Source organism: Aethalodelphis obliquidens, unplaced genomic scaffold (assembly GCF_003676395.1).
Source record: "Aethalodelphis obliquidens isolate GAN/ISIS:26980383/991018 unplaced genomic scaffold, ASM367639v1 scaffold31, whole genome shotgun sequence".
Classification (NCBI taxonomy): domain Eukaryota; kingdom Metazoa; phylum Chordata; class Mammalia; order Artiodactyla; family Delphinidae; genus Aethalodelphis; species Aethalodelphis obliquidens.
In genome coordinates this window covers 2,904,438-2,922,221 of record NW_020837975.1, presented here as the reverse complement: position 1 = coordinate 2,922,221, position 17,784 = coordinate 2,904,438, and the positions used below count along the sequence as shown (strand labels likewise).

The 17,784-nt window shown below is 40.9% G+C and overlaps 1 protein-coding gene across 22 annotated transcripts in view; it reads right to left on the bottom strand.

Annotated features, from left to right (window-relative positions):
• DST (dystonin) overlaps positions 1-17,784 on the bottom strand; it is a 497,966-nt gene that overhangs the window by 77,353 nt on the left and 402,829 nt on the right. For all 22 annotated transcript variants that reach the window (XM_027126879.1, XM_027126873.1, XM_027126884.1 and 19 more), the window contains 3 exons: positions 5,741-5,902; positions 4,066-4,236; positions 1,514-1,680 (listed from right to left, as the gene is read on the bottom strand). In XM_027126879.1, the coding sequence (XP_026982680.1) occupies positions 1,514-1,680; positions 4,066-4,236; positions 5,741-5,902 (500 nt within the window). The remainder of the gene's footprint in view (positions 1-1,513; positions 1,681-4,065; positions 4,237-5,740; positions 5,903-17,784) is intronic.

Here is a 17,784-nt window from a genome sequence, read left to right as displayed (position 1 = left end):
TAGAGAATTACATGATTTGAGAAATGAGCTTTCTATGGGGACAAAGGGAATTATGGACAACTGGCACATGCTACCGAACATAATTTCTATACCTTCATATCACAAATTACACATGCATATATTTTTAAAACCTTCAGTTGAAATACATTTGATCTTTTTAAAAAAATGAATAAAATTGCTACATTATTTTTGACTTCTGGATGATCACTATTTATGACTCTTTCTTAAAAATTCTAATACCAATCACCTAGAATCACTAGAAAGAACTATTTTGTAACTAGGTTTAATTGACTATGATTTAAATTGTAAGGGAATCTATTAGTCTGTGTGTGAATCGTAGCATCACCACCATCCCTCCACTTAATACCGCTGTGAGGAAGGTTTAGGGAAAAAAAAGGACAGTCATGGGAGTGAAGCAGAGATCTAGACTTTCATTTATTAAAAAAAAGTATTGAGAGTCTCTCCCATGGCAGTAATTCTGGGGCATTACACAGAAGGAATAATCTACTGACACACATTAAAGAATAACATGAAACTTCCAGCCTCCTTCGGAGCCCCTTATTCAATGGTCCTAGAATGATAACTCCTTCTACTCCGTAATTCAAGATTGGACAAACTCTTCTCTGCACCATCTTAGTTCCAAAGAAGGTAGGAATGTATGGAGATGCTCATTCTCTTCAGTGGCTCATCTATTTCCAACCCAGCCAGTGTACACTTCAGTGTAGCTACAACATGACATCGGTCAATGTGGTGCCAGTGAAGAGAATGAAGAAAGAACTATATTCAATATCTTATGATAAATCATAATGGAAAAGAATATTTTAAAAAAGAATGTATATGTATGTATAACTGAGTCACTTTGCTGTACAGCAGAAATTCATACAACATTGTAAATCAACTATATACTTCAATTAAAAAAATTAAAAAGAAAAAAAACGAAGTGTAATGAAGCCCGGTGGAGCCACGCTCCAGCTTCTGGCCCTGGTAGACGTCACAGTGCCCTCCACCTGCCTCACTTCCCAGATAACTCCCACTCCTCCTTTAAAACAGAGCTTAGCTATCACTTTCCTGCCCCAGGCCAGGTTCCTCCTGTTCTCTGCTTCCACAGCACCCTGTGCCCAGGTTTCACTTTGAACCATCACATTTGTCATTAGTCTTCAATGGCTACGAAACCCTGCTAGGCTGTCCCTTGTCTGAGGGCAGGGATGATCTGACCAGCGCACCCCTGCGGAAGGCCCAGCTCTGCCTGATGCACAGTAGGCAGGCGATAACTACGTTATAAATGAATGAACGAATGACCCCCAAAGGAAATACTCTTAAGAGTTGGGATAGATTTGGAGACTACAGGACATCCCCATGGGGGAATAAAGACAGAGGTGCCATAGCCCTTGCCCTCCATGTTCACATACATGATAAACACAGGAAAATAACAATTTGAAGAAAAGCATTACCAAAATACAAGAAATCAGTATGAACGCCATTGGTGCTCTTTCCAAAGACTGGAAGCATTTACCTTGTTTCAGCCTTATTAAGCAAAGCCGCCCATCTGCTATCCAAGAGACTCAGTTGTTTCAAAATCTTCACTTTATCTGCAGGTTCTGCTGTGGCGGCAATTTTTTCTCCTTCCCGTTTGATCACCTCCACAGTAGATTTGCGGTCATCCAACAATCTCTGGAGAAGCTTAAGACACAATAGTAAATTTAAAAAAAAATAAATAAAAAGAAAGGAAACAAAGCGATAATTTTATCAACATATGGAAAACATACACAAAGTACTTGTGATATGTAACAAAAATAACTTTGTGTGGATTCACATACAAAAGGACCTGAGAAGTAGGATTTTTTCAAAAAAACTCATTTTGTTTAATGATTCATTATTATTGTGTCAAACATTGCGGTGGCGGCTTTTCATACTAAATAAAACAAATATTGATAAGGCCACTGAACCATTCGTTATTAACTTGTTAATATGAAGTAATGGAGTAGAATGTGCCGCTTAGGATAACTCCTCTGCACTGAGAGCGCAAGATCCCAATTATTATAATGAAATGTGAATGCCCTAAACAATCAACAGTGATCTGTCCCGTTGAGATAGAAAAGGTCATTATAAATCACTGCTGTTTTCAAAACCTTTCCCCATATTAAAGAATCCAACGCAGAAGGGAAGTTGAAAGTCAGACCAAGTTCACAAGCTAGTGAGGCTACAACTAGAGGCTCTTGGTTGCTTTTAGGGGGTAAGATAGCTCCTAAAATTCTTTACGAGGATGAAAACTAAAAAGAGCCTTTAAATATCATGTCCACAATGAACCGAGGGGGAAACATGTCAGAAATCCCCAAAGCTGGCTAAGGAAGACTAATATTTTAGGATTGAGCCGTGGAAAAAATTTCAATTTAATGCTTCATTTTGAGAAACCTGGAAGGGAGTGTTTGACATAGGTAGCCAGAAATCAGGATTCCCTTCCTCCAATGAATCAAAACAAGTATTTCAGGAATAAGTGCAATCCCCAGGCCCTGTGTGAAGAGCAGTGAGGAAGGCACAGGTGTACAGAATGCTGAGTACCGCACTGCTTCCTTAACCTGACCCTGACTGATGCCTAAGGACCAAAGGCACAGACAGTCACCCAGAAGTAACAAGGTGGAAGGGTATTTTCTCACTGTCACTTTGGGATCAAGGCCACCACAGCAGGAAGGGAGGGGAACAGGGCTAAAGAGAAGGGGAAGAGATGCCCTCTCTTGACACAGGTCAGAGCCATCATAAAATCAAAGTACAACAAGTGGTTTAGGCAGTAAAGAGAACAATTAAGTGGATTACTTTTGGTAAACTTTAACGAACAGCTTCTAGCAATTAAGAAAGCAAAATCAATAGACAGGTTTTGTTGGCTAAGCACAGTTCATTAACTCTGGGCAAATAATAAATGTTTAAATCGTGAATGGTAGCAATTATACTATTATATTTAACACCAGATTATAGTATATATTTATTACATTATATAAATTATACATATATATTATTTTATTACATATCATTATATATTACCATATTTTTTCAAAAATCAAACAAATGCAATGTGTTTCCTGTTATATTTCTTTAATCCATACCTGTAAATCTATTTCTAATAAGTTAATTTCCCAAGATACTAAAGTCTTCGAAGAATTTTTAGAGAGAGTAGTACTGGGTGTCAAAACCCAATTAAGCCTCTTAATCCAGCCTCTTCCTTTTAAAGGTCCTGTCTTTTTAAAGAGAAGCCTTATCAGTGTGCTGTGTGCCAGGTGCCACCCCCCCACGTGTCATTTCAAGTCATGGCTGACAAATCAATACTGGACAGGTCACTAAATGCTTCCTAATGACCACAAAAATTGTACATGTGGCCCCAAGTAGTGACCATCCCTCTAAGAAGTGTCTTTCCAACTGGGTCCTGTATTTGCTGAATCAAAAGACACAGCAGTATGGTTCTCAGCGTATGTGAATCAACTCTCTGCCATGTCACTACAGGCTGAACCATAACAAACTGCCCATACTGACTCTATAAAATAGGCAATTGCATGTGCATCAACCTAATACACAGGAGAACAATATTTCTGTTCGAAGTCACCTTTTCAGTAAGTGATGTTTTCGAACTCAACTACACTATTTTTTAAAATTGTACACACACACCCCTCCACTCAGCACTTCCTGTCCCCCACCCTCGCACTCTGTCTCTTGCTAATAACTCTTATCTCCCATCCCAGTGTTATTTATCGATGGCTAATGTAACACCATTTACGTGTTTACTTTGTTTATTGTCTCTCTCTCTCCCCGTTCCTCCCTTACCACTAAACCTTAAACTCGATGAGGAACGTCTATGGTTTGTAGTCAGTGATATATCTCCAGCACCTGGAACGATGGCTGACCTGTGGCAGATGGTCCACAAATATTTGTTGAATGACTAACAAAACAATGTCTAGAGCATTGATTACCAGTTAACGAGGATATCCTATTAACACAAATAAAGAGAGTCACAAGGTGAACTTTTACTCTCATTGTTAAGATTTAACATGAAACAGTACGAAAGCTCTGCTAACTTACTTTCTGCTCTTGTATCTGGGCCTTCACCACCTTGAATTCTGCCGATGGGGGCTTCTGATTGGCCACAAGCTCCTCGGTGTCCACCATCCAGCTGAGTAGGGACTCCAGGGCATCCTGGAACCTCCCGCAGTGCAGCAGGGCCTCCTGCAGTTGGGCTGCTCGCTGGGCCACCTGCACAGCACCAGGGATCCCCAGTTATCTACTGCATTCATGAAAAATGAAATTTGCCCACCAGCCAACACTTCCATGCTCATCTTCCCATCTGGTCACAAATTTTCTTTTCCTTCTCACTTAAAATTCACCCAAAGCATTGCTAGTGGGCAGGATACAGATGGAAAGGAGACAAACCCAAAGTTAGCAAGTAAGCCAAGGAGATAAGGTTGCCATCTCAACCAGTCAGTGCAAAAGGGGAAGGCTTTGAGATTCTGGAAGTATCCAATACATTTATGATTAGCAATGAATGGTTCAAATATTTTAAGGTTACTGAAAGAAACAGTGCCTTATTCATTTTTATCATTATCCCTGGGATTCATTCTTTATTTCCTACTGTTGAATATTTTTTTAAAGACTAAGATTTAAACAACAATATTATTGTGGGGAGAATCAGAATTACGTTCTGCTAGGCAAAATAACTATGAAGTATCCAATTAAATTCTGCTAGATCCAAGCTCTATAGAGTCCTTTCTTGACAAGCCAGCGCCTTTGTCGCCCAGTAAATGGAGTCTCTGTGTTCTGCATAGAGATATCCTATTGCCCCCTCAAAGGTCTTTTCTTTTTGGGCTGAAAAAGTAGTTGGCAAGATATTTTAAGCTCCATGGAAAGTATTCACACCTGACACTGCATCCCAGTTGTATTTGAGGAGTGCTGTGGTATGAATCAAACTCTAAAGAAGGATAAATGTCATTCTGAGATCCAGCCACTGCTTCACATTTCAACGCAAGGAAAACTCCAAGAACAATCCCCCACCACGACCACCACTAGATGAGCACTGCCATCCCGAAATCCTTTTCTGATCATTTCTGTCACATAAAGAGCTGCCACTGTGCGTCAGCGTCACCTTCTTAAGATATCAGAGCATTATTTTCCAGTGTTTTCCATCATGGGCATTTAGAAAAAGGTGGGATCTACATCTTATCAGTAAAATAGTATTTGGACTTAATGATCTATAGCGAGGTGCAAACCCTTAGTCCAGGGCAAACAGACACAGAGCTGTACTGTGTGACCTATTACACAGTATGGAGTGAGTTGCTGACATCTGAAAATTAGGTTTCACATAAAAAGTGAGAGTTCCAAGTTCTTTGCAAAATAAGTAAAGGATTTGGCAACAGGGAGCCCAGATCCCTATGGGACACTGATTATGGAGCCAAGTAGCCCCTGTGCCCTTGGAGGTGCGTGTGCTCCCACCAGCCCAGGGCCAGGATCCTGGCCGCCTGCCGTCACAGCTGTGCGGTCAGGTCCCTATCCTCGTGGAGGCAGTGGGTGGGGGAGGTCCTTCCTGCTTCTGTGCTGCCCAGCAAGCCCTGGGGGCATCTAGGGTGGGCTATCAGTTCATGGGGATGTCAAGGAACAGGCAGGTTTAGGGAAGCTTGGCTACTAGAAATACGACTGGTGGTCACAGCAAATGCTGGAGAAGAACAATCCACAGAAATGACAGCAAAGGGGGTGGTAACGTCACCTTCTTGTTGAGGGTCTTCCATCGTGCACTGGCATTGTCCAGGTCCCGCTCCAAGGCCTGGGTGCTGGTGCCCTTAGCGGCACTCTGAATGAGGCCTTGACCCAGCCAGTTCACATCCTGCTGTTTAACCTGCAAGGGTTCAATCTCTTCTTTTTGAAACACCTGCATTGGAAAGAACAATAATTATATGAATTATAGTACCTAACAGCCACCAAATATAAACATCTGTCCAATCATCAGGTATAGATTATTAGAAATAAAGATTTTTGTTGCCTATTCATGTGTTACAGCTGCTTTATGAATAATAATGAGAAAGTAAACTAAATATAAATTCACAATATTATCAAAACCATTCAGGTCAGAAAGAGAATGATAAATACCGTATGATGTCACTTACATGTGGAATCTAAAATATGACACAAATGAACTTATCTACGAAGCAGAAACAGACTCACAGACATGGAGAACAGACTTGTGGGACTTCCCTGGTGGCGCAGTGGTTAAGAATCCACCTGCCAATGCAGGGGACACAGGTTCGATCCCTGGTCCGGGAAGATCCCACATGCTGTGGAGTAACTAAGCCCGTGCACCACAACTACTGAGCCTGCGCTCTAGAGCCCACAAGCCACAACTACTGAAGCCCATGCACCTAGAGCCCATGCTCCGCAACAAGAGAAGCCACTGCAAAGAGAAGCTCATGCACCGCAACAAAGAGTAGCCCCCTCTTGCCGCAACTAGAGAAAGCCCGCGCGCAGCAACGAATACCCAATGCAACCAAAAATTAATTAATTAATTAATTTAAAAGAGAGAGAACAGACTTGTGGTTGCCAAGGTGGGGGAAGGGATGCACTGGGAGTTTAGAGTTAGTAGATGCAAACTATTACGTATAGGATGGATAAACAACGAGTTCCCTTACTGTAGAGTACAGGGAACTATATTCAATATACGTGATAAACCATAATAGAAAAGAATAGAAAAAAGAATGTATGTATATGTATAACTGAGTCACTTTGCTGTACAGGAGAAAGTAACACAACATTGTAAGTCAACTATACTTCAATTTAAAAAAAAAAAGAAGGTATAGAAAATGCTAAGGAGTAAAATGGTAATGAGGGCCCAAGATGAGCCTTCCTGGCAAGAATCCTTATAGGCCCTTCCAAGGATGCCTGCTGCTAACTGGCAAATGACATTTGAGACTCAAATTGGAAATGGAGGTCACTGACAAGAAGATGACGTGAGCCAGAGGGGCAAATACAGGGAAAGAAACAGAAAAAAGAGGTAGATGGGCACTGCAATAGTGTGGATTCCTACACGTCTAGCCCCTCAACGCCTGTCAAGATGCCGACGGGCTTGCAGGATGCACGGAGGCCTCACCCCACGGATCTGATCACACAGGGCCGGCACAGCAACCCTGGTCACCCTTGGATCACTGCCTGCTCTGTCAGCAGTTTTCCAGCACTCTCCCTGCCGACTCTCCATCCCACCCAACTTATAGGCCCCGCTGCCTGTAACTGGCAAAAGATCTAATTAATGTATTAGGGTAAAATGCAAGTTCCATGAAAGCATAAATTTTTTTTTTCCTTATAGTCGTTCTATACCCTGGACCTACCACAGTACCTAGCTTGTAATATGGACCTGTTAATGATTTGCCAAATGAATATCAGCATAGAAAATTTTATTTATATCTTGGGGTATATGATGATAACCCCTCAATAGATAATACTGGGGGGGTACATCAATTCTTTCACAGATAATACAAATGTTTTTAATATAGGGCTTGAAGGATGCTAGGAAGGCAAATAATTTAACTAAGGAAGGAAAGCTTCAGCTAGAGATTAAGGTAAGACAAGGTTTGGGGCGCTGAGTCATTATACAACAGGCCACTATATAAGTATATCAACAGTCCAAGTGAATGAACAGTTAAACAGAATATATGAAAACAATAAAAACAAATATCAAAATAGGACTTAAGAAAAAATTACAGGCACAGTATGGAAAATAATTTTGAAAGATGTAGAGGCTGCCAGAGACAAACTCTGCTGACTCTGGAGCAAGCCCAGCACACAGGATACTTCTGTGTTATAGTATGAATGAGTAAATTAAAGAACAGCAAACAAATAAATGATCATCTCTTCTAAAAGTCCCCTCTTAGCAAAAAGCCCAAACTTCTTCCACAGAAAATGCAGACAGTTTCCACACTGGCTAATTGTTTTTATATAACAATACTCAGTATAAAAAGTCAACTACACATAAACAAAGAATTATAAGAATTCCCCAAATCATTGGGAAAAAATTACCGTATGTCTTTCATGATTTTTAAAAAAGACAATAATTTACCTAATAAGTCAATAGAAACTTACAGGAAGGTAGTGAAAACAGAATTTGGTGCTATGATCCTACTTCTTTTCTATACCACTTTCCAAGTTACTGTTTCTAGGAACTAATAGCTGTAGATATGTTTTACTACTTACCAAAAAAAAGAGGGGGGAGGGAAACTGCTACATTTTTAATTCCAGGAACTTGTCTGATACATAAGGATGCAGGGGAAAGTTTTATTCTCCCTCACAGCTAATTTTCAGGGCAAAACAAAACAAAACAAAAACCTAATAAAAACGTTCCAGTAAATTGCCTTAATCCCTGGACTTGGTTTTAAAGAAATGAATTTCAGGGTTGCCTATCAGCGTAGTTCTGGGTGAGTCTGTGCTAATTTTCTCAAGTGCTAACAAAAATACACTAAGGTTAAAAAAAGATAACTACTAAAGAATCTATATACTCCTAACAGTTTACTTTCTACAAATAAACTGTAAAAATACAGTAAAAAAGAAAAAGTACTCTGCTAAGCTTTCAAACTAGCATGCCATTTAATGCAACCTCATGGAAAGGGCATCCCTGATTAGAGCAATTATTTCATAGACTGATAGTGTCCAAATTCCTTATCTCTCAGTAACAAAATACCTAGGAAGAGAGACTCTCCCCCCAATCTAACCCATGAGTACACAAACACAAGAGAAGCTTAAAATAAAATAAAATTACCTCTGAGGCAAAGTTTACCAGAAGAGCTTAGGAAAAGGACCAAAATAGCTGAACTTCAATCTAAGTGGGAAGAAAAAAATTACAGGCTTGACAACCAACCTCTCCCTATTACAAGGCAGTACGCTTTACTTGCTTACCTCACTCACCACTTACCAAAAGTGAGGGGCTATACAAGTGAGGGGCAAAATACAGCACAATTACCTCTCTCCCCCATGCAGAGCTACTGAGAGAATATTTTCAGAAGGTGTAAAAAGTCCTCAATTTGAGGAAAGCACTTCTCAGACCAAAACAATACTGTGTTGGTACCTTCCTAAGCCCGTTCGAGCTTAATAAATCCAATATAACTGCCCTTAAATGGCTGGGTCTTAAACCACAATTTGTGGAAAAGCCTAAGCCTAACAAAAATTCACAGTGGAGGCATTCAAATGAAAGGGAACAGCCACCGTCTCTACAACCAGGAGCAGGACTCCAAACAGCTGGGGATAATCACGCTCCTCAAAAACGGTCCCTAATTAATTTGTTGTTATGATCATATCAATATCTGTCATCTGGTAGGGTACTAGTCAAACCCCCCCAAAGACAAGACCGGATTGACCATGATTGGAAACACCAGTGGCCACTTGACAACACTACCACAGACCTTGGGCATCACAGAATTTCCCATCTCCGTTAATTACCTGAACTGAGTGAAAGCCATTACAGACAGGGTCCAAGGTTCCTGCCCGGGCCCTTATTTTTCGGGCAGTGGCTTTCTTTCTTACTGCTCTGAATTTGGGGGAGCATTGCATAGGGATCGCCTCCATCTCCTGGGCAGAAAGGGGAGCCTCCATGTCCTCTTGAGATGCTACGTTGGATTCTTCCAAATCGTATTGTGTCAATAATGTCAGGTTTTCTACTAAACTTGTGCTACCCCCATCTACATCATTTCCCCCCAGATCTGTGTGAGGGAGAGGCAAATCCTCAGGAGAACCTCCCATAAATTCCCTACTTCGTGCTGTGCTTTGTAATTCTCCTGGTCCATATGTTTTTCCTTCTTCTCTGGGGTTAGAAATACACTTGTTTTCTCCCTCTCTTGGCAAAATGAATGGGTCAGCCTTAAGACTGCTCTCTTTGACATCATTCTGCAGGCAGCAATTTTCACCACGGATTTCCCTTTGACCGTTGACACGTTTTGTTTCCTCTGGTGGAGAAACATCATGTAAAATCGTTTTGAAGTTGTCATCAAGGTGGGCGCTTCTGCATGAAAGCAAGGGGATTTTCTGTTCGCTGATGGAATTAACAGAAAAAAAGGGTCTATATTGCTCTGCTATGTGAATATCTTCAGCAGAAGACAAGCTTCTAATTCGGGATGGGTCTCCAGGTAAAATGCCCTGTTTTTCTTCCCTCTCGGCTGGAGGACTGCATAACCCAGAGTCATCCTCCTCCGACGTGAGAGAATTACTACCCCCTCTGCACTTGCCAGCCTTGGTAACAGCATCTGACAGATCAGGAGGTTCAACAAAAGAGCTTTCACTTTTGTTTGCATAATCCATAAAATTGGCTGGGACGAACATTCGCCATGACCGTCTATGCTCTTTCTTTTCTGCGTGAGATTTGGCTTTGGGTAATCCTGTGCTTCGGATGATATCGCTATTTAGTTTGAGGGCATCAAAGATCATCTTTTCATCGAGTTTGTGAGTTTCACGGCCTCTCAGCTCAAATGCACTGGAAGAAGCAAGGGCACCATTGGAGCATAAAGAACTGACATCCAGTGTTCTGTGACTGTAGGGTAAAGTCCGATCTGTGAAATGCCTGGAAGACAGGCTCCCCTTGGAACCAGAGTCGATCTGCTCATTCAGCCTAACCGTGTCGTAGATGGAGCGCTGCGGGACGTAACAGTCCTCGATGTTGAGGTCCTCCTCTTCCTCACCCTTCCCTACACAGGGGGGATTCTGACGTAAACAGTCCGGTCTGCTCAGCGGCTTGCCCATTTTGGAGACAGTTAAAACAAATATTGCAGCTCTTGACACAGAAAGTGGGAAATAAGGCAATGCATCTTTCAGCAAAGCACACTTCTGAACAGAACTATAAAGTGTCTCCAGCCCAAGGACGCATCTCACATAACACACGTCGTCATAGATGAGGTGTTTAAGGCCAGCAGCAGGGCACCGGTCTACTTTGCAACCCTCCCTTTACCTGGTGGTTTGAGAATGACTCTCAAAAATAAAGTGCATCATGAGCAGAGAACAGAAGTCTCCTTCCTCCTCCTACCCAGAAAGGCCCCCAAAGTTCCCTTTCATATACTCCAAAACACAGAAAAAAGAAACCAAATAATGCACTTAACAGTGGCTCAAACACTTAGAACATTCCATTGTCGGTCCATTTCCCTTTTTATTCTAATTTTGCATCTGAGATTTCCAGGTTAAAATTTCCAAAGGAGCCAGCATCTTAGCTGGCTGAATGTTAATTTCAGCAGTGCTCTGGTTAACTGTAATCCACTTAAAGACGGCCTGCAAAACTCCATCTCTTTTATAAATAAACCAAGGTTCAGAAACTTAAAAGACAAACCCAGGGACCATGGACTGTTCCAATGAAGGCACAGAACAAGTCTTCAGAGAAAAATAAGTTAAGTCTAATGCGGTAAGAAAGTTCAAATTTTCTTTTACTCTTTTTGGGAGTAGCTATAAATAATCTTGATTCGAAAGGCAGTCTTTCTACCCATATTAAGCTTCTTCGAGACTATTCAGAATTATCCAAAGAGGAAAAAATAGGCTTTTGGGCGGCCAGGCCAGTACAATCCAGCGACCGTTTAAAGTAAACACAAAGCACGGTGTACTATAAACTCCCCTAAAAAAAAAAAAAAAAAAAAAAGCCGTTTTCAAAGACTCTTATCTGATCCTCCTTAAGACGACGGATCCACCTGAGGCAACTGCAGCAGAGAAGAGCTCCGGGCTTCCTCTAAGGCTCGGGCTGCTGGGACCCCGCCGGCCTTGAAAGGCGCAGCTGGAGGCGGCGGGCGGGCGTCCCGAGCCCGGGCGCTCCCGGGGGCGCATCTGCCGCGCGCCCCTCGCCGCCGCGGGGCCCGGGCTCCCACTCCGCCGCTACGCGCTCCCGAGACCGGACTCCGTGGGCATATCCCCCGGACTCCGGCCCCGTCCGGCCGGGAGCCCTCGAGCCTTTGAGGGGGAGGTGCCCAGAGGCGGGCGGCTGCGAGGCAACCGCCTGGTGGTGACATCAGCGCGAACCAGACCCGGTCCTGGAGGCGCGGGGAGGGCGGCGCGGGTTCGCGTATCTGGTAACTGGGGAGGTGGGGGAGGGGCGAGCAGAGGCGGAACAGACACCAGGAGCCCCGCCGGGACTGCACCCCTGGGAATAGGAAACAGGGATAAGGGCTAACAGGTCCCCATCCTTCAGATGAAACCATACTCCCGTGCGCTGCAGCTGCGGACTCTTAGACGTTTAGTGTCTGCAAATGCAGAGCGCGCATCACTTTCAAGTCGACTCTTGTGTCATTCTTTTCAAAACCCAAGTTCAAGTAGAACTGTTCTCCAGAATCAATTATTCCTAAGCTTCTTCGAGAAGAAGAATATGAATATTAGCGGACATGAATATTAGTCGTTACTAATAAGCATGCATTCCTCTTGAATTTGATGCAAGACTCAGGCAAAGATCAAGGGCCGTTAAATGACTCTGGATGTTTCATTAACAAAATCACACCCACTTTTTTTAATCTACTGAATAAACACTCTTTAAAAATACTGTTTGAAAATTAACTCAGCAAGCCAAACCTTAGCCTTTGGGTGTGTGTGGGGGGAAATTTCATAGATTCATTTAAATAAAGTAAAATCTATCCATTCCTTATCTTATGAAATAAGCAACCATGCCAGAGTAGCAGATAGAGGGCAGATTTTCTTTCCTCAATCTCACAAAATAATCATTTGAACATAAGTAAAACTGTGCTGGCCCCAAGTGAAGACAGTTCTATTAAAAACAACCCTATACTTTCTCTGATAACTTTACAGAAAAGATGTGGGATGGACCTTTTTTACCTTTCATAAGAAAATATTCCAAAATGATTTTTATAAACCTAAGAACTGAATCTTTGAAAAAAAAAATCTATCCATAACTGGAACTCTACAGGTTACACACCCATTCAACAATTATTAGATACAACTCAGTATATGGCCATCATGAAGTTGGAAAAAATATCTATAGCCAACTAGAAGGGAATATATACATAATAAACAACCCATCAGCATGATAATATCAATGCCCACTCTTCAGAGTCAAGAAGTGAAATACTGCAACAAGCACTTGATCCTGTCTAATCACACAGGCTGTTGTGACATGTGGATCATAAGACAAAGAAAAACGTGCCCACAGTTACCATGTTTGAACAGTGGGTCGTGCCCTAGGCTGGAATCAGCAGAAACTAAGGGTTTGACTGTCAGTTGCCACTCCCTTCCCATATAAGCTATTTATTCATGGCTACATGAATAATAAAGTTTCCACAGAATGTGGACCAGGGCCTTTCTCTAAACAGAGATCCTCCCAGAACTTTTCATAAGAAAAAATGGCCCTAATTCCGCCCAACTTAGGCTCTAACTCTGGATCATTAGCACAATTCTATTCTAGTCTTCTAACCTTCTGTAAAGCTAAGAACAGCAACCTCACATTTCATGTGGATAGTACACTTTTAAAGCTACATAGACAATTCATTCATAAACTCAACCATTCATCAAACAGTGCCCACTATTACCAAACAGCACGGAGAGCCCTGGCAAAGTGCTGGTGCCCAGAGAGGCAGCACCCCCGCCCCTTCATGGCTTACGGTAAAGTGGAGAATATGGATGAGAAAGTGAGCAGAGTACAGCTGGGAAGCAGGAAGTGCTATGGGAAAATGTCCTCTAGTTGATTATGTTTAAGGATGTGCCATTCATTTAATAATTGAATTCCTATTTTATTAAGCTGATTTCAACTAACTCTACAAAGGACGATCCTGATAGATTCTGATTCAAATTGAAATTTGTACTCTTAATATTACGTTGGTATTGATGACAACAACTTGTATATTTATCTTTGTGACTTGGAATCAGATTCCAAAGATCTATCTGGATAACATAAAAGAACTCACATTTAGCGCAGAACTGGACTGGCTGAACTTTTCTTCCTAAATTTGCTTTATGCAGCTACTTTCAATGCTATGGTCTCTAAAGTTAGTAAAATCGAGATGTACTGAACTGTGTTAAACGCTAATCGTGATACCTAGCTCTCTCACATTTCCGTAAGACAGAAATACACAATGAATAAAATGAGTAAGGTTCTTCTGAAAAGTAGTCAACAGTATTATTTCATACATACAGAAATCACAATGTTAAACTGGTCTCAAAACATAACTTTACACAGCCTACTAGATGTGATTCAGTTAAAAAATCTTCTAAAGGCAGATGATTTTAGAAAAGTACACAAATGCTAATTGAATTATAAGCAAAACAGTATAATTTTCTCATTCTATATTTCTAAAATTAAATTAAATCTTTTAAAAGAAAAGTTCCTGAAAAATCTTACCACAAAGTACAATGATCCACATCATAGAAAAGGTAAAAGACTAATTTTACCAACTGAAACATGGAGTTTTTAGAGCTGAAAGGCTAGAGATATTAGGAAATTCAAGTGCAGTAAATGGACAATGTTTGTGAGTAAATGCACTATTATCCATAAAAACTGACCAAAGTATCTTCCTGGCCCAGGTGCTCCTGAAATATGGATTAGAAGCCAAACAAGAGATGTGGTTTTTTTTGCTGTGAGTACAAAACTAGGCCTTAGAAACAACAATTTCTATTATTCTTTCAAAATTGATATGCCATTAGCTCAGGAAAACGGAAAGCAACCTGTGTTCTTAGTTTTCTGATAAACTGATAAACAGCTTCACATAAATGGGTCAAGGGTTTTCAAGGATAGTCATCAGATGAACATGCAGTAGCTATTTATTTCAGTGGAAAATAATTTATATTTGAAGGAAAATAGGATATTCAGACCCCATGACAAAAGCAAACAAATTCAGAAACACTTAACAGGGTGACTGATCTTGATGGGAATTTATCTTGAATGTTAAGGAGGATCTGTAATATGCACTCCTCTTCTTCCTGGAAGTTACCATCACAGCATTTACCTACCCGAAGCTATTATTTAATGAATGATTATAGACCTAGAGAAACATTTAAAAAACATTAACCCATCAAATTTTCTTATCCAGAAACCAACGCATCATTTCGAAACAACGAAGCAAATTCCTCCCTCTCTGCTCCCATTTCTCACACACATACACACACACACACACACACCCCTTTAAGCAACTTTCCATGAGAGTAAAATAAATTATGTAGATCTCCTTTTATCTAAGGAAGGCCCATGATAATGACAGGAGATGCTATAGCCTGGCGCTTTGTGTGTGCCGGTGGGTGTGTCTGGGCTGGGGGTGGCGGGGAGAACCACTTTAAAATGAAGATACAAATTTATCCAGTTAACAACAAAACCACCAAAAAATCCCCTGGTATAAAATCTCTGGCTGGAACTGCATTCAGAACAACCTACATGAACTCCTTGATCTTTTTTTTTTTTTAAACTGGAATATAGTTGAGTTACAATGTTGTGTTAGCTTTAGGTGCACAGCAAAGAAGTGATTCAGTTATATACATATAACTGAATATATATAGTATATATATACCATTTATGACAAGATATTGAATATAGTTCCCTGTGCTACAGTAAGTCCTGTTGTTCATTTTATATAGTATAGTAGTATGTATCTGCTAATCCCAAACTCCTAACTTATCCCTCCCTTCCTCCTTTTTTCCCCTTTGGTAACGGTAAGTTTGTTTCCTACGTCTAACTCCTGGATCTTAAATGAAGCCATAGGAGTTAAGAGGCCACATGACACCAAGAGCATGGCGTTAGTTAGAAGCAAACATGGAAAGAGCCCTCGTGCCACGTTCCCCACCAGGACAGCCTTTCGGAGTAGGAAGAAGGCCCCACTGGCTCTGCTGGTGTGTGTGGTGCGACCATGGAGTCTTACGAACCTTGCCATCACATCAGCGCCATCGTAGTGGCCTCGTGCAGCCTCTGCTTTGGTGGGCCTTCTGTGTTGCCCAGCATAGGTGATATTCTTTCTTCCTAACATCTTAAAGCCACTCTGATATAGCTGACTGAATAATGTGACCTTCCTACAAAGCCCATGCATCAAAGTACAGTTTCTATAGTGAAAACATTGTCACCTTTAAAAATACCACAGGAAGGTGTTACGAAACCTCCCTGATAACACAGGCTCATTAACAAAAATCCAGTCAAGTAAGAATATTTCCCCAAGAAAAACCTCTTCTGCGACAGCTTTACTGAATTTGCTCCTGTTTTTGACAAAAACAGAGAACAATTTGTCATTGATCTCTATGTAACAATACGGGCCACTGAGAAATCATTATTAAAGCATTCTTTGGACAGTTTAATTTTATCTCTAAAAATATGGTGACATTACAGAGGTTGTTGTAGGATCATTTAATAAATATCTTAAGAGGATACTTGGAAATTGATTTTTTTCAGCCATACCATTTACAATTAGGACTCAAACCTCCCGGCTTCCCCAGCTTCACGGCGCCTGGCATTCTAGTTCACCCAACATGCTCAGGAGGATGCCTGGGTTCCACACTGCCTTCCCCTGGACCAGAGAACATTTATCACAGCACAATTACATGTGTTCCGGTCTCTGTCTCTGGTTTCAACTCGGTTTAAAAATTCCCTGCTTTTAGAAATCTTTGGTTCAGAGAGACTTGTACCAGTGATGTGTTCATTTGTGGGAACAAACCGAATGACAACTGGAGAAGCAACAGAGTGGCCAGAAAAAACAGTAAGCAGGCTGTGGGTAAAACTTTTTACCACGGCCTAGATGGAGCTGGGGAGGGTCATATATTTAGCTGGGATGTGACTGTATATGTTCGCTAAAACATCAAGTTTCTGTGCTCTTCACTGAAATGAAATCAATTCAGTGTGGGGATAATTGGCTGTTGATGACATCATAGGAAGGGTGGCACCTATTCCTTGTATAGAGTTGGTATGTCTTTGAAAAATAAAATAGAAATGTGGAAACGTTAATATTACCTGATAATGTAGTTTAGATTTGAAGATAATCTTGAGCAGGAATCTTTAACAGGAGGTAGGGATAGGGGGACTTTTTCCTTTCTGCCTAGGAATTTATGACAGTGTACACAGAATTTAATGCAATAATACAGAAGTATAAGTAGAAAAATGGTACTCTGGGTTATCAACAGTAATAGAAAATACCTCAGTCTTTAGACATTTTAATCCAATGACTAATATTTAGAAGCAGGAAAACAATCCACATTGTTTAAAAACCTAGCTAAAGTAACATAAAGGGTAGTACCAATCTCTTTTCGGAAACTTCGAATAGCTTTCACTGACAGTGAATTAGGACTTTTGGTTCAGAACAGCATTTGTTTTCAATCATTATGTTTGTGTTGGTATTAAACATGAATTAATTTTATCCTGTCAAGGACATTAACTGCTGTTTCCTAGGTTAAGTTTAAGGGGGGGAAAAAAAAAGAATGGAACCCAAGAGGTCTGTCTTACCTAGTTTAAATAATCCATTATGCTCCCAGTGAATATAACGTACCCCGACTGAGTAACTGGGTAACAGCTATGAAGCTCCAGAAAGACTCTGAAGGCAGCTTATTCTATAGTATGAAAAACTGTCATAAGATTTTACCCATGACATTAGGTTAAACAGAAGCTACCAGGTAGAGTCATGTCAAACTGCATCATATTTCGAAGTCTGTAATGAAAATAGACCCAGTACTTCGGTGCTTTTCTGTTTTATTTTTAGAAACTATAAAATAGCAAAATACTAGCTTTTTACTCAATGCAAATTATTCCACTTAAAGCAATTTTTAAAATCTTCCTAAAATATTATGTTAAAACTAATGTCCATGGGCTTCCCTGGTGGCGCAGTGGTTGAGAGTCCA